The sequence below is a fragment of the Nelusetta ayraudi genome, unplaced genomic scaffold (genome assembly GCF_046127955.1).
Source record: "Nelusetta ayraudi isolate G7.1 ecotype Tasmania unplaced genomic scaffold, CSIRO-AGI_Nayr_v1 ptg000114l, whole genome shotgun sequence".
In the NCBI taxonomy this organism is placed as follows: domain Eukaryota; kingdom Metazoa; phylum Chordata; class Actinopteri; order Tetraodontiformes; family Monacanthidae; genus Nelusetta; species Nelusetta ayraudi.
The window spans coordinates 650,001-673,409 of NW_027466164.1; the positions used below are offsets into that span (position 1 = coordinate 650,001).

The window sequence follows — 23,409 nt, forward strand, 5'->3', positions numbered from 1 at the left end:
TGAAAAGAACTATGGAGAATGACTTTATTGTCACATTTTATGGGAAACTGTACTTTACTAAGTATGTTTAGGCCAGAGGAGATGGCCGAGCTGGTACTGGCGACCCACCACTGCGCCCCCCCCCCTCCATCCCACCCAACCTGATCAATCATAAGCTAATTAGGCAGGAATCAAAGGCCGACAAACACAGTTAGCGACTCCGCAGCTAAGTTTCACATGTTTCGGGCTTGGAACGCGTAGTCGATCTCGGAACGACAGGAATGCTGACGCGGCGACACGGAGGACTCTCATTGGCTGTCACAGGGTCTGTCTGGCCGAGGGGAGGGGATGGGGAGAGGGGGGTGTGGGGAGGTGGGCACAATGCATTGTGAGGGGGTTCAAGGGGAGGCTCTGTTCTGCCAGAGAACATATTTTGACCTTTGGCTTTAACCCTCGCACCCACACACACGCTCGCTGCCTCCGACTCGCACACACTGCTGAAAATTCACGCACTTCCATCCTTACACACACACACACACACACACACACACACACACACACACACACACACACACACACACTTGTGCGGCGCTCTTTGGGTACAACAGTGCCACTGTATGCAGAGCTGTGATAGTCTTCTGTGTCCAATTATGATGTCGGACGGCAATGCAGCACAGCATCCAAAACAGTGCGCACGCTCTCACACACACACACACACACACACACACACACACACACACACGCTTGGGCATGCGCGGGTACACACACACACACACACACACACACACACACACACACACACACACACACACACTACACGGCTGCAAGCCGATAAGGCTTAATTGGAAAATAAGCGCACTCATCATTTCATGCAGCCTTTCAAGTTCTCCTTCCTCCTCCTCGTCCTCCTCCTCCTCTTCTTCCTCTTCTTCCTCTTCTTCTTCTTCTTCTTCTTCTTCTTCTCTCGCTCATCTCGTCGTCGAATCCCCGCCCCCCCAGACACCCTCCAAAACTCTGTGACTTTCCCTCTCTCCCTCCCTTGCTTCCTCCTCATCTGCAAATCCCCCTCTCCTGTCATACACACACACACACACACACACACACACACACACACACACACACACACACACACACACACACACACACACACATACACACTTTCAGACAGAGAGCGTTTTCTCCTCGCGCCCGCTGAGTCCCGCAGGGAGGAAATAAAGCTAAAAAAAAAAAGCAAAAAGCCGACGATGCTCCTTTCACGTTGACTCCTTAACGGTTGGGATTTTCCGGGATCTGGTCAAGGAAGTTTTTCCGAGGATGCTGCGCAGGAAGGTCTACCACGTTCAGGTTAGACCAGATCCGTGTTGGGGAGGAGGGCTTGAGGGGGGTCACAACTTCAGTTTGATAAAGACGGTCCAAATGTTTGAACTCAATCCGGTGTTCTTTGCTGTCTTGCTCAGTCACAAAAGTGCTTTTCGACAGCCAGACTTAAAAAAAAACAAAAAAAAACAGGACAAAGCCGAGCAGCTCGGAATAGTCAGAGCATTTTATCTATGCGAACAATGCGATTGGAGTTGGGGGAGGCAGAGTGGGCGGGTTAACGAGCATCAGCATTCAAATGACATGAAAAGTCTTTGAGTTTGGCGTGAAGGTGCCGCGTTCAAAGGGGCGAGAGTGCGTTCGTTCGGATGTCAGGAACAGGACAACAGTGGCGGTTACAAAAAAGAAAGAAAGAAAGAAAAAAACTTTCTAGAAACTTCTTTCGATCCGTTAGAAACTTCGGGCGTGTGGCGTGTTTTCAGCTCTGATCCCAACCCACTTCCCCCCTCAGGTGTCATTAAAATTTTACGTGATCCAATTTATGGTAAAAGTTTTGCCTTCCCTTTAATGGGATGTTTCGCTCGTGAGTTTTTATTGTTTTTTAACTTGTCTTATGGGGCCAACTCACGTGGAAGGTTTCCAGCAGGACACCTTGGATTCATTGCAATGCGTCCATCTCGAGAAGAGCCCATAGAGAGTGTTTGGAGAGGTGGAGAAGGGAGGGAATCGGGGAAGGTGATTTTTTTTGGCTGCTAGCTAAGTCCGCACGCTACGTGCCGCTTAGCCGCTTAGCACCGCGGAAGAGGAAGCAAAAATGTCCTTTTATGTTCTGCCGTAAAAAATGTATGTGAAAACATGAATACGCAATCCATTCCTGACAAAACCGCGGCTCCGCCAACATTTCTGCCAGCGACTTTCGTAGCCGCTAGGCTGGAAGTCACTTCTTGTTGCGTGGAAGTCACTTCCTGTCATCTGGAAGTCACTTCCTCTTGCCTGGGAGCCACTTCATGTCGCTCGGGAGTCACTTACTGTCGCTTTGGAGCCACTTCCAGTCACTTGGGAGTCACTTCCTGTCGCCAGGAAGTTACTTCTTATCACCTGGAAGTCACATCCTATCAAGTGGGAGTCACTTCCTGTCCCCTTGGAGCCACTTCCTGTCGCTTGGGAGTCTCTTTCTGTCACGTAGGAGTCACTTCTGTCGCAGCTATTTCTTATCACCCTGAAGTCACTTCCTGTCGCCTTCTCAGTTCTTATGTTACTTTTTATTCATCAATTACGGCTCTCTTTTGCCACAAAGTCCCTAATGGAAGATAAAGGCGACATGGAGAGGCGCCGGCTGCCAGCCGCGTCGCCTAGCAGCCCTCGCACTCACACTCAGGTAGAATTTACCAAATTAAAGATGCTGGCATTTGATTTGCACACAGGCGCGGCGCTGATTGACGTCACATTCACTTCCTGTTGCCCTTTTCAAAGTGCACAGTGTGTCGGTTTGCGTCCAGTTTGTCTTCTCCCACGCAGCCAGCTTTTTAGTGTTAACTGTGCAGATTTTGTACTTTTTTTTATCATTATTACTATCATTATCACTTGTTGTTTTTCACCTTTTCGGACTGAAAGTGGGAAGTTGCCGGGGGAAAGTGTAATTTTGCCGCGACACAAAAAAAAACCGCGATGCGTTAAGCAACGCATTACAGCTCAATTCTGCCGAGTCGTTGCTTTTAGTGAGTCAATCGCTCCCTCAGATCCTGATCCCATTACGGAGCATTGGAGCAGCCAGGAGTGAATCCCTGAATAGATAGCTGCCATTAGCAAGAAAATGAAGTGTGTGTGTGTGTGTGTGTGTGTGTGTGTGTGTGTGTGTGTGTGTGTTTGTGCTTGGAAGGAAATTTACTACACTTGCTTTTTGTCACTTTTCTTTTCTCTTTTGCACCCCTTGACTCTTGCTGTGTGTGTGTGTGTGTGTGTGTGTGTGTGTGTGTGTGTGTGTGTGTGTCACCAGGACCTCCAGGCGGAGATCGAGGGCCACACGGAGCTCTATCACTCCCTGGATGAGAACGGCCGCAGGATCGCTGCCTCGCTGGGCAACTCGGAGGACGGCGCCGTGCTGAGCCGCCGCCTGGACGACATGGGCCAGCGCTGGGTCGACCTGCGCAACAAGACCCTCGCCATGAGGTGCGGGGGTGGGGAGGGGGGGGGGTGAGTCACGAGCACACTAAAGCATACACTTCACACCACCCATGGAAGCAGCACCGGCTTCCTCTCAACAAGTCCTTCTGGTGTTGATGCTTCAACAAAAAATTTGGCAGCAGTTCTTTGGGGGGTTGCAATCTTGTTACATGATAGATAGATAGATAGATAGATAGATAGATAGATAGATAGATAGATGATTGATGGCTAGATAGATAGATGGACGGCCAGATTGATTGATTGATTGATAGATGCTTTATTAATCTCCAGGAGAAATTCACGTTCACAGCTGCTTGACAAGGGACTGGCGTCGCGACGAGCAAACATGTGAAACAACAGTTGAGCTGACATTTAGCAGCAGAGGAATTCAAGAAACACCACTGTGATTCAGGAAAATTGTAGCCAATTTCAAATCAATTTGAGTCTATTAAAGTATGGGACCTGCTCGACAAGACCCTCGGTGGGAGGTTGGAGACTTCCCGAAAAATGCTGAAATGTTTTCCTTTTTTGTCCCCTCAGGGCCCACCTGGACTCGGAGACGGCCCCCTGGAAGAGGCTCCACATGTCGCTGCAGGAGCTGCTCAACTGGCTGCGGCTGAAGACTCAGCAGCTGGAGAAGGAGCCGCCCGTAGGGGGCGATGTCCCCGCCGTGCAGACGCAGTTGGACACGCACCGGGTAGGAGGGGACCGCACACTCCGCTCACTCCCAGTCACTCCTCATCAGAGCTGCACATCACCTCGTGAAAAATCTCGAAATAAAATATGGGAATTTGTTTGTGGAATTAATTGAGGATTTATTGGCTTCTCCTGCTTTTCCGGAGCAGCCGCAGCTGGCTGGAGCCTTTTGGTGGAAGAAATGTATCATGGGATACGTAGAAAACGTGCTCTAGAATAGAATAGAACAGAACAGATTGCCTTTATCAATCCCACGTTAGGGACATTTTGCATAATTACAGCAACAATATGGTGCAAAAGAAGGAAAATTATATAAATTAAAAAGAAATAAAAAAAAAAAAAATATGTATGGAGCAAGAGGGAAAAAAGGTTTAATGCTAATGGATAATTAACCAAAGCAAAGTTGCAGCAAAATCAGTGTCTTTGAAGCCTCACGATATTTAGCTTGTTATTGAAATGTCTTGTCTGAAAAAATGGATGAAATGCAGCTCTTTTATGACTGACTGACCATTAATAAACGTTTCTTCAAGTTTGGCGGGCCGGATTAAAAAGCTAAACGGGCTGCATATGGCCCCCGGGCCGAAGTTTGCCCACACCTAAGCTTGCTCCAACCCACAATCAAGAGTTGGTCCTCACAGGTGTGAAGACAATGTTTTAATTGGACTCAAAATTATTCAGTGCAAAAACACAATATTATATACATGTAAATATATTTTTCAATCTTATAATTTGATCCTTAACAATTCTACTTAATTAATTTTTCTTTCGTGGTAAAAATGAATAATTCCAGGTATTTTCTAAATTACTTTCAACAGTTTGTGACATTCCTTATGAGGATCGATGGGAGGAAGTCTGTAAAATCAAACCCGATGCGTTGTTGCTGTTGCGCTGCGGAACCCGGCGTAAATGCAAATAGACGCCAGCGTTGAATTTAAAAAAGACACCGACCAAAGAAATAAACAAACCAAAAAAAAAAGTTTTCCGTCCACTTTTTATGCAAGATAACTTTGCGACGCTGATTTGATCACTTCTGTCTGAACCTGCACTAATTCCTCCCTAATGGTCAGACATGGCAGGCTCCCATTAGTTGAAGCTTTTAGTTCGAGTGCCTGGAAGGCCGTGTATTAATGCAAAAACTGAAACGCAGTCTGAATTAATGTAGACTCTCATAGGGGATGTTTGTCAGAAAACCCTTTTCTCTTGGGTTTTTTGTTTTGTTTTGTTTTTCATTTTGGACCATTTGATTGACAGAAGAAAGCTCTGTTTTTTATATAGATGCATAAATATATAAATGAGAAAACTAAAATGTGCAAATCTAAAAAAAAAAAAAAAAATCATTCATTTGAAGGACCAAGGGTTTACAGAAGTTCATCTGCAGAGACAGCGGGAAAACATTCTGTCCGGACGGTTGAGGAGACCAAAGTGTTCTCACCGGTTCTTTCTTCTCCCGCAGGAAATTACTTTAAAAAAAAAACAAAAAAACAACAACAACACAAAAGCAAAGGTGAAATTATTCTTGAAAGGAGAAATAAAGTCTTAAGGGCGACGACGACGCTCTTGTTTGAACCCGTAAACGGTTTGTTTGTTGTCCTGCCCGCCGGTGAAATCTTGAAGTTGGGACAAAACGAAAAGGAATTGAAGGCAGACTGTGATATTCAAAAACGTGTGTGTGTGTGTGTGTGTGTGTGTGTGTGTGTGTGTGTGTGTGTGTGTGCGTGTGCGCGCATGCGTTCTTTTGTGTGTGTGTGTGTGTGTGTGTGTGCGTGTTATCTCAGGGCTTCAGGAGGGAGCTGAGGGCCAAGGAGCCGGTGGTGACCAAAGCTCTGGATGACGTGGGTGTCTTCCTGTCCGAGCTGCCCAGAGACACGCCGTCGCCCGAGCACAGAGGTGACGCACAATCGACCAATCGCGGCGGGCCCAGAGCCCAAAACCTCACGCTGCACCCGGGCGCCGCACAAAACTCCGCTCTCGTAAAAAAAAAACCTCCAAAGTGGTTTTAGCCGGCGTGAGGATTCCGGAACTCAGTCGACTAAAGGGCCCACAAAAAAAAACTTGACATGATGCTCAACACGGTTAAAGGCAAAAAGCAACGCAATTTTTCCTCTTAACTTCTAAAGTCAGCGACAAAACCAATAACTGCCTGGCTCAGAGGGCACAAAAATTTTAACTTTCTCTCATTACGTCCAAGGTGGCTTTTACTTCTTTTATTGTCATAGTTGGGAGAAAACTAAATGGGCCAAGGTTGGAAAAGAAGCAGAGGAAGTGACTGAAAAGCCTAGCTGGTCGCTAAAGACCTTAGCATGAGTACCGGGTGATATTTTCACATTGGCCGAGAGATGAAAATGGTAAACAAAGCATTAGACCATGACGTTAGCATTGTGTTTCTCAACTGGTGGGTCGCAACCCAAAAGTGAGTCGCGGAGCTGTTTGGATTGAGTCATTGTATGATTTATATAATATACAATGGGAAAATCTTGGGGATTTATTTTGCAGGACACACAATTCAATTCAATGATTTATTCACTCGACCCAATAGGAAGCGGGCTGCTGCTTTTATTTTTGTGGAATAAATTTGGGTGGCGACTTCATGCTGTGGCTCCTGAGACTCCACCAGTTGAGAACCACTGCTTTAGCAACAGTTTGCACCTTAATGGACCACCTGCCGGTTTCCCCGTAACCTTCTGTGGCTTTCTACTCCGCTTCACCGCCAGTCAAACGTAAAAGTCGTCGACGTAGGGGGAAAAGAAACCCGACTGGATCTGCTGCGGACGGTTTCCCCTCACAGAAAAGGAAAAGAGAGAAAGAAAACGGCGGCATCTCTCGCCCACGCCGAGCGCTCCTTTCTTCCCGTCTGACATGGCGGAACATGAGCGCACACCAAGCATACCCTCCCTCCACCACCACCAGCCCCCTCCCAAACCCCCCCGTTCGGCTGCCAAGTCTGAGAGAAAGCCTGAACTCTCGCTGCTCGTCACTGAAAGGAACGCTGGCTTCCTTTATACGAGTCGTTCTGGTGAAGCTCCAAAACAAAACTTGGCGACAGATATTTGGGGGGTTTCAATCTTGTTGCGTGAAGAAATGTAAGATTTAATCAGGCACCTATATTAGTTTAGAGTTTCCATATACTGTATATATTCCAATAGTAAAAGTTTATGTAGAGATTATATATTTGTGAGCTGCAGCTATGGATCATTTCAACCGATTAATTGATTAATCTATCGATTATTTTCTTCTTTGATCGAAGATAGTGATAATGCGAAAAAGATTGACTAAACTTATTCTGTAAGCAGCTGAAACAACAACCGCGCAATTTGACAGTATAGAAGTCAAAGTCAAAGAAATATCTGTCCTGGCAGTCACGAGCGTCACAATGAGCAAATGTGTGAAACACAACAGTGGAACCGATATTTAGTGGTGGCGGAATTCAAGAAGCAAAGCAAAGCTTTGATTCAGAGTCTTCACACTCAGATATTCGAACATCGTCTGCGTAGAGGGAAATCTTTCCCTCTGCCGGATGGCCTGACAGGGATTTGTTCTCGCCGACCCAACACAGACATCAGCCCAGAGGAGCGCGCCCTCAATGTGGGTCGCGTGCTGCGCAAGGAGGCGGACGACGTGATGTCCCGCTGGGAGCGGCTCGGCGCCGACTCGACCGAGTGGCAGCGGCGGCTGGAGGCTGCGCTGGAACGGTTGGCCGAGCTGCAGGAGGCGCAGGACCTGCTGGACGGCCAGCTGAGGCAGGCTGAGATGGTGAAGGAGGCCTGGGAGCCCGTGGGAGACCTGTCCATCGACTCGCTGCAGGACAACATGGACAGGGTCAAGGTCAGTCAAACTAAACGACCTTGGAGCGCTTGACATTAGCATTAGCATTTGCGCAATTTGGCAACCTCGACCTTTTCCCCCAGGTAGGGTGTGTTGACTTTTCTCACGACCCGTGCGTATTATTATATCCATCCAGCATAGTGGTCCAGTGGTAGAGTGTCCGCCCTGAGACTGGTAGGTTGTGGGTTTGATCCCCCAGCCAGGTCATACCAAAGACTGTAAAAATGGTCCCCATTGCCTCCCTGTGTGGCACTCAGTATTCGGGGTTAGAATTGGGGGGGGTTAGATCAACCAATTATTCCCGGGTGCGGCACCGCTGCTGCCCACCACTCTCCCCCGGGGGATGATGGGCCAAATGTGGAGGACAGATTTCGCGTCCTTCGGGATGTTTTTTTCTATTGATAAAAGCTTAACACACTGCCCTGAATACATTAATAAAAAGTCTATACTCGCAGAGAAATGAGTCTGAAATCAAGCTAACAACCTGTCTGCCCCCACCCCTCCCCACCACCACAACCATCTGCCCCTCCCCCCCACTTTGCAGGAGTTCCAGGACGAGATCGCTCCCATCCAGGACGACGTGACGCACATGAACCAGTTGGCGTCCACGTTCGGGCCGCACGATGTGCAGCTGTCGGCCGCCAACCTGGACCGCCTGGACGACCTCAACACACGCTGGAAGCTGCTCCAGGTACGCACGCCCCCCCCCCCCGTGTGCTGCGGCGGGGAGGAAAAAAGAACAAACCCTGGGCGCATCTCCAAATGTATCAGGGTTGCATTAGCATTCAGAAGCTAAAGCTCCTCAACGCCGCAGCGCAGGTGTTCACTGATTCGGCAGCGTCTGATTACAGCGTGATTATTTAACCGCTGGATAACAGCGTCTTTACTTCTTCGCACCACTCTGCTCGCTCTTCAACTGGGCTCTGGTTGGTTTGCGTTATAATTGATGTCACGTGTTACGGCACCGCAGTCGTATTGTGCTAATCCCCTTTTTTAGTTTATATAGTTGTTTTTTTTGTTTGTTTGTTTTTTTTGCTTCACTGGATATAAAACACACAGTTGCTGTTTTCTAGGTTGTTTTATTTAAATGACAGTGGGGATTTCTATGTGAAGGAGTCGCTCTCTCAATCACCTTGTGTTGCCGCTTCCTGTCCAATCGGCGGCCTTGCACTCTGTTGACGTCGACATTTCCGGCTTGCTAGGAAACCCGGCCGAGTACGCGCTAAACTAGTACCTGGCTTAAAGGTCCAAGCGTGTAAAATTTGGCCTGATTTATAATTCTTGTATTGGAAAAAGATTAATATGCAGCCCATAGATATGTTAATGACAGTGTATACTCACAGTACAATAAAAGTAATTTGGTTTTCCTACACTTAGAACGGAGGAAGATCTTGCTCCCAGTTAGCTGCCATCTTGCACCGCCATATTTCTAAGGAAGCCTAGTGTGGACAATCCAGCTGCCTGACAGTGCATTTCATATTTAGGGTGGACGCTCATGTCCTTAAATAAACCAACGAAGAAGAAGGTGGACCAGGTATCCAGGTTTGCGTGCGCAGGCCACCGTAGCTCACTGGCAAGCTCAGGAGAGGGAGGGTGAGCAAATGAGCGCTGCAATCTAAAGTCTGACCACTAGATGGCAGAATCTTACACACTGTACCTTTAAAAGATGGAGTAGAACCAAGGCGGTAAAGCCCCAAGTGTGAGAGCTGGAATATGAACAAACACACACACACACACACACACACACACACACACACACACACACACACGGACATCATATGTCGGGGATCAGAGGCAGCCTGATCCGTCTCGGTAAAGCGAGTGGCAGCCGCCGCTGCACTGGAAGTCGGACAGTGACGCTAGCCAGCGGCGACAGGTCCAGCCAATCAGGGTACGGCGACACTGAGGGGAGCAGACGGCCGCTCCCTCTGAAGTGGCGAGCGGACCAGATGCTCCTCCCGGGTGGGGGAAAGTGAACTATGGCGCTGTGGTGGATGAGGAAACAAAGGAGCCCAGTGATCGACTGCTGCAAACAGAGCAGAATACACTTGTGTTGCATTTTGTATTACAACGTCTCGCTGTCGCGAAAGAGAGATTTGTGATGTCACAAAGGGCACAGAGGGCTCCCCCACAGACAGGTTAGTGCAGGGGTGGGCAAACTTTTTGACTGGTGGAGGCACAGTGGGTTCTAAAATATGACAGAGGGGTGTTGAGTGTTTTGGTGACCCACCAACTAGGAAGAAATATTATATCATGTGATACGTGGAGATCATGGTACTGTACCATGGTACAGTAGTACTTATTTGTAATTGTGATCTAACCTAGATCACAATTACAAATATAAATATACATGTATAAACACACAAATATAAATATACAATAGTGATAATATGCATAAAAAATAAATTATTAAATAAATAAAATAATAATATTTAAAACAAAACAGTATTTTACTTGAATGAATAAAACAAAGACAAAAAAGGACAATCCATCAAGAAGAATGGTCTTTATGAGTTTCAAAATATACACAATACAGGATCAGTCAAATAAACCACCAATATTAGTGATATCTAATTGCTCTATAAAGTTTAAGAAAGGTTTCCATGTTGTATAAAATTTTTGAACACATCCTCTGGTAGAATAGCAAATCTTCTCTAATACCAGATGGTGTAGATTAGAGGGTCATTCATTGACCAGGATCTTAAAGGTAGGGGCAAGTTTCTCCTTCCACTCAGAGTATTAATCGCCAAGCTATGAGAGATACAAATGCTGTCATGTTTTTTTTGCCTGGCAATGACAGCAGATGGTTCTATAGGTACTTGTGGAACATCTGAAAAAGTGTTTAACATTTACTGCCAGAAATGATCTTTGAACAGAGCCAGAACATGTGTGAGAGGGTGGCTGGCGTTAGCCTGCATCCGTCACAAATAGGACTGATGCTAGGTGTGAACTTTGCTAGTCTCCGTTTAGACCGGTGAAGGCAATGCAAAATGTTGAACTGGATAATAGTGTGTCGCAAGCAGATTGAAGAGGAGTGTATTCTATCTAAAGCTCTATCCCAGATCTCCTCAGAATGTTCACATCCCAAGTCGCCTTCCCATTGATTCTTTAATGACATCAAAGGCTCCAAATTATGTGTATTTAGTAAAGATTTTATTTTCCCAGTCGCCCCTTTGGAGCTTGAGTTAAGCTTCAGAATGGAGTTTAAGAGGGAACTGGGTGGCTGTGTTGGGAAATGATGTTGATATAGTTTCCCCGCTTTTTAAGGGATTTTAAAATATATATATATTTATTGAGAAAATGTTGAGAGCATTTATTCTGCAGGACACAATTAATTTCAATAAATTATTAATTTTTTTTTGTTTACTTTATTTCATGATAGAAAGTGGGCCGGCATTTTCATTTTTGTGGAATAAATTGGGAGCGCTGTGGAATAAATGTGGGTGGTGACTTTGATTTGGAAAACAAAAAGTGGATCCCGAGACTCCACCAGTTGAGAAACACGGCTCTAGATCTCCCTGCGAGGAGGTGCGTTAGCCCGGTGTTTGCAGCCTTCTGTGGAAAAAAATGCCCCTGCAAGGAGGACCAAGACAAAACAAAAAAAGAACACAAGGCGCTCGTGACCTCATGCCTTCTTCTCGCTAGGACAACCAGTAGTGTCGCGCAGCTGCGAGTGGCTGTTGGGTGTCCGCCTCCCTTTGTGACATCACAAAGAGCCCGATTTTGGAAAACTTTTCTTGAAAAAGTCGAGCAAAGTAAAAGTTTTCACTGACAGAACCTGACAAAGACTGACTGATGATTCCAGTCCTAGAAAAAAGCAGAAAAGGGATTTTTTTTTTCATCATGACATTCTGTTCTTTTCAGCAAGCAGATCGATAGATCTCTCTTTTAAAAATGAAAAATGAAAAAAGATTTAGGGTACGTTTTTTTTTTTCCCATCTAATTTGCTGGTGAGCTGCTGTTCAAAACTAGTTCAGTGTTGTATTTGGACGGAACAGACTGTGACGGTGGCCATTTGTCGGCAGGCCATTTCAATTCTCATCTATTTGCTCAGGAAATTTGTCGGGATGATTAGAATTTTTGTGCGACTGTGCGACTGTGCTCAGGTTGCCGTGGATACAGGGATGCGCGGCCCGGCCCGCAATGGACTGGGCGAGGCCGACTCCAAGGTAAATGTCCTGTCGCCGACCAAACGTCCCAACAGCACCAAAAAAAAAAAAAAAAGCGGCTGTTGTGGCGTTTCCATCCTCGTCTGCTCCTCATTTTCATCCCATGAGGCTCGCACTTTGCTCACCCCTCCATCACCCGCCTGCTGGCGGCTCATGAATGGCGGAGCTTGTTCATCAGCCAATCTATCTCCTGAGAATGGATTAAAAAAATATATAAGAAAAAAAGGAGGGGAAAAAGACCTCTTATTCCCAAAGCATCGGAGCTTCTGTCAGAGAACGTCTGAAGCGCCTTGAAGCCTCCAATGATTTTCTGCCTTTCCTTTTTTCTTCTTTTTTTTTTCCCACCGTTACATGTTTTAACACCCAGGGAACCCCCTCCTCCCCCCCCCCAAAAAAAATCTGTCCTTAATTAATCAGTGTCGGACTGGAGCTTCACGTGTTGTGTTCCCAGGAGTGGAATACAGTGTGCGAAATATGGGGGAGGCCAGAGGTTCCGACCCCCCAGAATGGAGCCCGCTTCCTTTCAGTGCCCTTGTTAACCGATGCGGCGCGCACTTCTGCAGCCAGTTCATGCCGTGCAGCCATTGTTTCGCTGTCTGGTCTATTTTGTGTGCGAACCGCGAGCGATCCGCATCAAGCTATTTGTATTTCCTTTCACTAACCCATAGTCGGCCCCTCTGGCCGATTTCTGGTAAGAAATACTTTACATTATGGGGTTAAAACTGCCTTGAAATGCAAAATAGATTTTTACACATGCAATTCAAACCGCGATTAATCACAGTTGACTATGAAGATTCTGCGATTAATCGGGATTAAAAGAAATTAATCGTTTGACAGAGAGCTTTAACGAAGGAAGAAGGGAGGGAAGGGCGGGGGGGGAGGCAGTCCTTGTCTGGATGTTGCAGGGAGGTGTTTCTCTCCTCTTGGTGGGAGGAATTGGTGATGGGCGCTAGTTGGAGTCGCTAGCGGGGCGGGTTCCCCTGGTTCCCAGAGCATCTTGGACTCCAGATGGCTCTTCATGGACGCCTTTAATTACAGTTCCGCCCGCATGACTGAGATTGTGGCGGGCAATTGTTGCGGCTCACGATTTTTTGCAGTTTTTGGCTGGAAAATGACTCCCTGCTGAGGGTTGGCTTAATGGTTTATTGTTATTTTAATTTTAAATGTATTATCAGCCCTTGGAAAAAGGTTACTGCTGAAATTTAAATCAGAAGGCTGCAGATTTTAAAAAAAAAAGAAAGAAAAGAGGTGTATGATTTTAATTAAGATGTTCTTTTCTTTTAGTGATTTTTTTTTTTTTAATTTGAAATTAAATTTGGAATGTTTTCTGGGATTTGTAGTATTGGGGCTACATGTGATTTGTACTAGCAGTGGACCAGCAGTGATTTTGTATTGGCCCCGCAGGCCAAATATAATGACACCGCGAGCCAGATTTGGCCTGCAGGCCAGAGTTTGATACCTATGTTGAAGAACAGGGGTGACTGTCACCAGTACGGAAACCGTACTTGCTCTGTTTATTGAGGGCAGAAGAAGCGCTTCTTTGTTTGAAATGTAAATAATCTGACAATGAAATAACTTATCGCGATATTCGATATTCTGAGATCACTAATATCGAAATAATAACGCTACCAATTAGAACACTGTCAGCGGTGTTCACACGGCCCCGAGTTGACAAGGACCCCCACTCCCTCAAAAAAACAAAACAAAAACAAAATAACAACAGCTTGAAAGTGAAACACCCTTGAAAATCAACGCAAAGGGTTTCAGCACCACGCGTCAGCGGCCGCTCGATGTGACTGGCCGACGCCTCGGCTCGGGGGTGAGGGGGCCGTTCACACCTCAGATGGCCAATCTGCGAGGCCCCGAGGCGCTAATGCAGCCACCTATCTGCGTGTACCTGCCGAGCGCCGCAGCTATTTGCTGCAATTATCTGGAGTCCATCTAGAGAGACAGCTCATTCGGTTGTGGGTGTGGGGGGTTGAAGGAGAGCCCATCCTTGCTAATTCCCCCGCTACAAATTCAATTATCCGCTCCGTGCTTGTCTCCTTGTCTCTTTCGCCCTCCCTCTCTCTCTATCCCTCTCTCACCCCTTCAGCCCCCAACCATTCCCATTCAGCCTGTTTTCTACACAAGTTGGTCAGTATTTTTTGTTCATTATTTTGAGGAATCTTTATCTTTTATTTTCTTATTTTTTTCTCATTCCTCTTCTTCTTTACAATAATGTTTCCCGCTGCAGACGAGCGGATTTCTCTCTCAGCAGGAAGAAGAAGTGACGAGTCCTTTGTTTAATCTTGGAATATGTAACAGAATGTTGGAAAAAAACAAAACATCCATGATTGTGAAATTTTGAAAAATGAGGTGCAATGATAATAGAAGACAAGTCTTCAGTTATCTCTGATTGCACTATATTGCAGCAGATACAACTACAAGTCAATCTACAAAAAAAAAAAAAAGAGTTTGGAACAAAAAAAAAGTTGAAAGAGAGTTAACTAACCAGGGGAGGGCAAACCTTTTGACTGGTGGGGCCACAGTGGGTTGTTAAATGTGACAGAGGGGGGTAGCAGCAGCACATGGATTGAGTGTTTTGGTGAGCCACCACACAGGAGGAACACATAATGTCATGGGATCTGTAGAGAACATGTTGCTTTAATGTTGAAAATGAACCAAAGCAAAGTTGCAACAAAATCAGTGTCTTTGAAGTCCCACAGTATTCAGCTCTTTATAGAAATGACTCTGAAAACATGGATGAAATACAGCTATTTTATGACTTAGTTACTATTAATATAATTTCTTCAAGTTTGGCGCGCCGGATTAAAAAGCCAAACGGACCACTTATGGCCCACGGGCCGTAATTTGCCCATCCCTGCGCTAGCCTCTTACCCCAAGTCAACCTTTTGTTTTGGATGTGTAAAATATGATCTCATTTATTGTATAGTGTTAAGCTTTGCTTGTTCCATATTCAGGTTGAAGCAAAACTTGTTTGGCTCCATATATAAAAAGGTTCACTGTTCTGTTTGGAGGAAGATTTTTTCCAATAAATGTATTTCTCAGCAGCACAACAGAAATCTGTCGGTGCGCCCAACTTTAAATGGTTTGTTCTTCTGGAGGTTTAACTTTTCTTTCCTCCGACCTTGACTTGACTTTGACACTCACGGTGTTCCTCCCCCTTCAGGTCTCCATCGCAGAACACCTCAAGCAGCTGACGGATGCTCACAGGGACTTTGTCCTCCTGCACGGTAAACACACACACACACACACACACACACACACACACACACACACACATACGGACGCATTGACATTTGACAAAATACTCAGGCGGCCGCATGTGCGAGCTCAAGATAAGGCGAAACGCCTTTGACCGAGCAAGCGCGGCGCCGCCATCCTCCACCGCACCACACCCTCTCACCCCCCCCACCACTGACGGCGTCACACCCGGTGGCGCTCAATAAACGACAGGGGCGGTAGTGTGTGTGTGTGTGTGTGTGTGACAAGGAGGCTCGGCTGTCGCCAATAACTGAATAAGCAATGAGGGCGAGCAGCCCGACAAGGGAACTCGTGTCATAAAAGGCATGTAAAGAGCAAGAAACAGATGAAAGTACGGTATAAGATAAAAATAAAAATAAAAAATAACATGAAAATGAAATAAAAATACATACATATTCGCACATATACATATGTTTTTCAGGTATCTGTACGTCACTTGGGTTTTGTTTTTTTTTAAACTGAAAACTTTTTAATTTTAGTCCCTAAATTTGTACACAAATATCTGTACTTTGTACTCATGACATTGGAAAAACATGTTCATTGCTTAGATAGATAGATAGATAGATAGATAGATAGATAGATAGATAGATAGGTTGATTGATTGATTGATTGATTGATACTCCAAGATTGAGCTCCACATCTCTAGCAGCTTGACAAGGGAACTTGTGTCATCAAAGGTATGCAAAGAGCTAAACTAGAGGATAAAGAGAGATAAAAGTACGGTATAAAATAAAAATAGAAATAAAGATAACATGAGAATGGAACTGAATTAAACCTGACGCTTCCTGAATATATTTCTATAGAAATGATGTTGTGCATTATGCAGTTGTGCATAATGACAGTTGACTTTTGTGTTTAGGAGGTAAGTAATTCACTTATTACCAGAGTTGTTACTTGAAGTGGAGCTGTAGTTGTAGTTGTGTTGTATAGTTTTGTAGTTACATATAAAACTGGGTCATATTTTAGAAGGACATAATGTTGGAGTGCCTCAATTTACCAGTAAATGTATTGTTTCATTAATTGCAAGTATTTAAAGGATTTTTATATTTCACTCAAGCACATTTCAAAACCTGTACTTTCTTAAATTTCTATTATACAAGTATCCATACTTTTACTTAAGTACAGAATGTGAATACTTTTGCCCCCTCTGCAGTAGAGGCGGTGGGTTGATGGACAAACTGAATAAGCAACGAGACAAATTAAAAACTGTTCCTGGTCCCTGGATCCGCCGTGGCCTCGCGGATGTCACATCGACCCGTTTATGCAACTTGTTTTTTTTTTCCCCCTGGTTTTATCACTGAATTGCAATAGGGTGGGGGAGGGGGGGAGGGGGGGGGTGGCACTTAGTCCGATACGGCTGAGGCGCTCAGCCGTATCACAGCCTCCCTATTGACGAAAGCATGTGGATAAAGTCTCCTCCATCGATTTTTTTTCCTCTGCATCGATGAAAAAGTGGTCGCGTTCAGGACGTTTCTCTCCGGATCCCTTGGAGACGTGGGAAAATGGACAGTGGTGACATTGAAAAAGGGTATTTAAAGAGCGACCGCATGAATAATGACTCACCGTACGAATTCAATCTTTGAATTGATTTTTTTTTCAGATGTCTGAGGAAAATTGAATTTAATTGAAACTGCACAAACTATGTACTTGTATGTAATGCCAGCTCAAATTAGCTCCAGTATGTGAGTGATATTTATCTTCTCCTACATCTGCAGAAATCTATCCTTATCATATTTGTAATTCTCAATATTAACTGTATTCCTAGTTTACATTGCAAAAACACACAACAAATCACAAAATATATATTTGCTCGCTATTTGTTAACCTTACTAGTTTAATGACTTCTAGTAGTAAAATTAGATAAAAAAGACTCACGTTATTGTTATTACCCTAGATTGCTATCATATGTTATTAGCTTAGATTTAGGAACAAATCTTCAATTAAAATGCTGCCCTCACTTGTATTAGATAGACACGGCGCTAGCTTGTAGTTAGACTAGCTTAAAGCAAAAAAAAGCATGCTGTATCTATGACCAGCCTGGTGTGGCGCCATGAGTTTACTCCTTGAAGGCGGAAAAAGAAAAACACCTGAAGCACGCTGTGTTTAAAGAAGCAGGAGCTCGCTAACAAAATGAGCACTACGGAGAACAGAAAGAAAGGTCCCTCATGAAAAGACGTGTGGATAAACAACAGAGTTTAACTTCTGCTTCGACGTCCGCCAAAAGAAAAGAAAATCAATAAAAAGTAAAACGGGAGCTTTGCAAATCGCTTTCAATGTGTTTATTTTCACTTTGCACACAATCCACGATCGATCCACAAGCACGTGGGGTATTGTTCACTATTGTTTGTGGTTTGTTGTAGTGGAGGTAAATGGGAAGACTGCAGGCTCATCATTAGTAGCAGCGACAAGTCCGTTGTTGTGAGTGGTCCTCTGCACCTCACGGCTGCTCAGGTTGCAAGGCGGAGGTGGGGTTTAGAGCTTTGACATGAGTGTTCCCAAAAAGTATTGGAAGTCGGGTTAGGCAGTGTTTTTAAATTCTTCATCATTTTTCACCCTAGGGAGCATTTTCGAAAATATGCGGTTTCAAGCTGTGTGGTTTCAGTGAAAATGCCGGCTTCGTGTAAACGCAAGGACAAACCGACTAAATATTTCTGCGTTTTCAGAGAAAACCGTCTTCGTGTAAACGGGAAAAGTTGTGTTATTTTTAGAACAGGCCTGTAGGCAACTTATGGGGTCATTGGGGGCTACCTGATGCCCGCAGGCACCATGTTGGTGACCCCTGCTCTAGCCATCCACCTAGCCGGGGTTGTGGATGCTAAGTAATTAGTGCTGGCCTCCGTGGAGTCTGCTGAGTCAGCTTTAAGCCGCGCTAGAGCGCTACATGCGCAATGCAAACATCTCCTCCGACGTAAAACAGTGCCAATGCAGCGCAGCTGTCAGCCGTTCAGGACACATTAAACATTTTAAGTAAAGATGTTTAAGCATCCCAGGTTTAATAAAAAAGAAAAAAAAAAAAAACGTTTGGCTTCAGGGCCTCCACCTGGTGCTTTTACTACACCCAGCTCCATGAAGCGAAGTTATCGCTCATCTGCCGAACAATTAAAGCAGCTCCAGACAAACAGAGGACGGCAACATCAGTCAAGGGCTCGGGGTGGCGATTAAAAAACAAAAGAGCCGCAGGGGGCGCCGTGTAACGGGGAAGAGGAAGAGGAATAGGTGGGGGAAAAAGCAAATTAAAAAATAACAGAAAAATAGCACAATGGAGATTAAAAAAACAAAAAACAGCTGAACTGAAGATAATATATGACATCAAGATAGTGATGGAACATCTGTCGCAGGTGAAGCAGCGAATCCACCCGCAGTTTTATTCCAATTTCAACGTTCCATACCACCAGAGGTGGAACGTAACAAAGTACAAATACTTACATTTTTCAGGTATCTGTGCATTACTTGAGTAACTTTTTTCACTCCAGGAGAAATTCACGTTTATCGCAGCTTGACAAGGAAACTAGTGTCATAAAAGGCATGCAAAGAGCTGAACTATAGTATAAAGAGAAATGAAAGTACAGTATAAATGAAAATAGACATAAAAATAACATAAAAACGAAATTGATTAAGAAACGTTGATGAATGTTTCCTGAATTTATTCTGTATAGGAATGATATTCATTGTAGTTGCACATAATGACAAATGACTTTTGTGTTTAAAAGTTACAAATTCTGTTAAAAGTAATTCACTTATTACCAGAGTTGTTGTTGTTTGTTGCTTAAAGTGGAGCTGTAGTTGTAGTTGTAGTCGTATAGTCGTGTAGTTACACATAAAACTGGATCATGTTTTAGAAGGAGATTACGTTAAGAGTACCACAGCATATCAACAAATGTATTGTTTCATTAATTGCAAAAAGAATCTTAAAAATTTTAAAGATTTTCTACTTTTCACTCGAGGACCTTTCAAAACCTGTACCTGTAGAGTTGAATCAGCACTTTTGTTTTTACTAGAGAGTATCCATACTTTTACTTAAGTACAGAATGTGACTACTTTTGCCACCCCTGTCTGCCGCTCAACGGCGGCGACGTTGGGCTCGCAATAAAAACCAAAAAGCACTTCCTTCCTTCGCATTTTACCGCTGGGCCGTTTCCTTTTTTAACCGCCAAACAAATTCGCCCGCGGGGCTCAATAACGCTTACGCAGCGGGGGTCGTTTCAGCCCAGGCGTCCCATTGGTCCTAGCTGCGTTTTCATTTGTGTATCTATTTTCCCGACTGTGCTGACAATTCCCAGAAAGCGAAGCCTAGCTTTAATGGCGCCGACTCTTTTGGGCGCAATAAGTGAGGTAATTGGCGGCGTTACTCTGTTTTTTTGCGGCGCCCCCCCCCCCATTTTCTTTTTCATTATCGCGTTCCATCGGCAGTCTGTCCCGATGTTTGAGTTTCTTGCCACTCACAATATCCTTTTTTTTTTTTTTAACAAAACTAAACAAAATACCCCCAAAAAAATCAGGTGTTATTTTCGTAAACTTTTAACACGTTGGGAAAGACCATAGATGTCAAACTCTGGCCCGGGGCCCAAATTTGGGTAATACTGCAAATCCAGAATGCTCTGCTCAGTCAGGATCATGTCCGCTCATTGAAGGATATGATTATGACTTCATTGGTTTATTGTTATTTTAATTTTAAATGTATTACTAGCCCGTGGAAAAGGGTTATTGTTGAAATTTATATCAGAAGGCTGAAAATAAAAAAGAGCCGTCCTATTTTTATTTACATTTTATTCATTTTGTAGGGTTTCTTTTTAATTTGAAATTTGATTTTGCATGTGCGCAGTATTAAGTCATTTATTGTATAGTCTTAAGCTATGCTTGTTCCATATTGACCTTATTTATTATATGGACCCATATTTGGGTCCATATAAAAAGGTTCACTGTTCTATCCTGAGGAAGATTTTTTTCAATAAATATCAATGTTGACTGAGACTTTGTCCAAGTTTTACATTTTGACCCCACTGTGTGTTTGACTTTGACACCCAAGCCCAACCAAGACAGAAGGTTCGCTGAGTGCTAACAGTTCCTTTTGTGTGACCCTGTCTTTTTTTCTCCCCTCTGTCCTGGCAGGATCCGTCGAGAGCCCCTTTGAGCAAGGCATCTCTCCGAACAACGTGCCCTACTACATCAAGTGAGTGCCGCCGCTTCTCCTCTTCTGTTCTCTGTTTATATGGCTCGAAAAACACTCTGAAGGAAAATAAATCTTTCAATAGACTTTAAATTAGTTTCCAACATTCAGCCCTAGTGTTTTAAATTGATCACATCCACACAAAAAACACCTTGTTTACACTGGAACGGTAAAATCCATCAACTTTTTATTCATAATAATAATTTTTAAACACTCTTGATTCTAGTGAGCCAAAAATGTGTTTGCTTGTGTGATGGTGAAAGTCCAAACCTCCACAGAAATAAACTGAGCATGACCTCAGTGGGGGCAGAGTCTTAGTGAAGCAACATAATAAATTTATCCTTTTTCTGACCACAATTCTGATTGAAAAAGTGTTTTTAATTGCAACGTCGTCATCAACGTCAGGATGCTTTCTAGGAATGTGATTGGCTGGCCTGGGCTTTCTTTGGCTGCCCACTTTGAGCACAACCGCGATGCTTCTGCTGACTGGCTGCCAGCCACTGCTGTTGGCGGTTGTAACTGTGTGTTTCTGACTGGTCCATTGATTGCCTGCTGTGCCTCAACACCCGCCCATTTAATGGCTGGTGCCGTCTTGGTTGCTGGTCCAACTGACTTTCCATCCATCCATCTCTTAACTGTATCTGTCGATCTATTTGTCCATCCATCCGTCCATCCATCCAACTAACTTTCACCTGTTTTCATCCATCCATCCAACTCTCAACTGTATCTACCATCCATCCATTCAATTTTCACCCGTATCATCAACTCCATCCATCCATCCAACTAACTTTCACCAGTTTTCATCCATCCAACTAACTTTCACCAGTTTTCATCCATCCAACTAACTTTCACCTGCATCCATCCGTCCATCCATCCAACTCCCAACTGTATCCACCCATCCAACTAACTTTCACCTGTATCTATCCATCCATCCATCATTCATCAATTAACATTGTACATCCATTCATCAATAATGTTTCATCCATTCATCTCAAGTAACAATAAACGTACCTTTTTGGCTGGAATGGTTTTTCCCCTGTGACAAAAAATAATGTGGAAACTTACTCATAACTTATGTTACAACACAAGTTCTTCAGAAATGCCGACTTTCTTTCAGTCCCACACTTGTTTGTAGCCAAACCTCGCATTTCCAGACAGCTTGAATTTTTCCAATCTCGTCGCAAAAAAAAAAAAAACTCAGTTCAAACTTTGACATATCGTTGCCTTCGAGGGTTATTTAAAAATAAATACCCTTGGTTCACCCTCTACTTTTCTGTGTGTGTGTGTCTCTCTCTCTCTCCCTCTCTCTCTACCTCTCCCCCTCTGACGCTGACGCGATCGTTTTGATAAGATGCAGAAAAACTTGCGCCAGACTTCTTCAAACAGACAGCCAACCCAGATGTTAAGCGAGTCTGCTGCAGCCTGCTGCCAAAAAGAGAGCTGCATGGCGGGCAAAGGCTCAAAAAAATTTAAAATCATACAAAATATGTTTTGGAGGGGTTCAAAGTGTGCTTTGCAAGTCGTGGAGTCCTTCGTTTGTGCCAAAGTGCTTGGGTGAACGCCAAGAAGCTGGTTGAATTTTGAAGGTGGGGGGTGGCGTTTGTATGGTTTCAGTGCCAGTACGTGCTAAACTTTGCACATACTGTAACTGAGTAGGCGTTGGACCTTGGACCTTGATGGGAAGTTTATGGACTTCTCAAGGTTCCTTTTTTAAACTATAATCAGAACGATTGACGTTCCACCGAAACCACTCCGAAAAGTATGATTGTACAATTAGCCAATTTAACCAATCACACGGCAGCAACTCAATGTGTTCAGACATGTTGATTTAGTGAAGGCGACTTGCTGGCGTTGGAAGCGTCAACATCAGAATAGGGAAGGAAAAGGGGGATTTAAGTAGAATAGAATAGAACACCTTTATTAATCCCACAGTGGGGAAATTTGCATAATTACAGCAATGGTATAGTTGGAAAAAAGATGGAAAATTCTATTCATAAAAAATATATATATATATTTAAAAAAAAAAAAAAGTTTGCAGCTCGACATGCTGACATTTAAATATGTCTTTATTGCACCTTAGTGGAAAAATGTAAAGCGATTAAAAGGACACATTTATTGTGTGCAGTTCTACAGCCTGACTTGAACTTGGTGAACGTTGTTGTTGGTCTACTGGGATTTTCACACTGGTGCAATTCATCTCTAGGGCTAATGGAGAACAGACCAGAAAAAAAAAAAAAGCTGAAATCCAGGAAATAAAATGCCTTGCTCATATCTGGGGTCAGACGTCAGAATGGAGTCGGAATAGACTAGTCAAAAGTAAGTCAAATCACCAAATTAGCTACAAATTAGGTACCCGGTTCCAGCAAGATGTACCAAATTAAGTGGCAGTGAGTGGAACAAACCAGTGGAGTCCAGTCTGCCACTTCTGGACAATCCCGATATTGGAGTGCCTCGCAAAGTAAATCTCTGCCCAGTTCCACAGGCCTCTGCTGGAGCCCATAAACTTTGCAGTGTTTGTGTTTGGCTTCCAGCACCAGAACCAATGTGCTCCTAAACCCAAACATCAACGAGTCATTTCACCTCCTCGCCATGCCAAGTCAACCTGTGATTTATTTTACTCCGAAACGAATCGACCGTCGTGGTATGACACAAAAAAAAAAAAAACGTGTGAAAGCGCCGCCAAAGGAGGTTATTTAACGATTTAGGCGTCACATTGGGTTCAAATTTGCAGTGCGGACAAGATAACTAGGTTAACCTTTCAGGGCTCGTTCTCCTTCTGAGTCCGTATGTGAGGAAATCAATGTCTGACTCGATGTGGAAAAACTCTCA

General features: G+C 44.3%; 1 protein-coding gene across 9 annotated transcripts in view; it reads left to right on the forward strand.

Annotated features, from left to right (window-relative positions):
• Positions 1–23,409, forward strand: part of dmd (dystrophin) — a 281,446-nt gene that overhangs the window by 211,809 nt on the left and 46,228 nt on the right. For 6 of the 9 annotated variants that reach the window (XM_076049405.1, XM_076049406.1, XM_076049401.1 and 3 more), the window contains 8 exons: positions 3,293–3,465; positions 4,000–4,156; positions 5,931–6,042; positions 7,709–7,977; positions 8,522–8,668; positions 12,084–12,146; positions 15,319–15,382; positions 20,523–20,583. In XM_076049405.1, coding sequence (XP_075905520.1) covers positions 3,293–3,465; positions 4,000–4,156; positions 5,931–6,042; positions 7,709–7,977; positions 8,522–8,668; positions 12,084–12,146; positions 15,319–15,382; positions 20,523–20,583 — 1,046 coding nt within the window. The remainder of the gene's footprint in view (positions 1–3,292; positions 3,466–3,999; positions 4,157–5,930; positions 6,043–7,708; positions 7,978–8,521; positions 8,669–12,083; positions 12,147–15,318; positions 15,383–20,522; positions 20,584–23,409) is intronic. The other 3 variants (XM_076049410.1, XM_076049404.1, XM_076049408.1) reach the window with 1 other exon arrangement.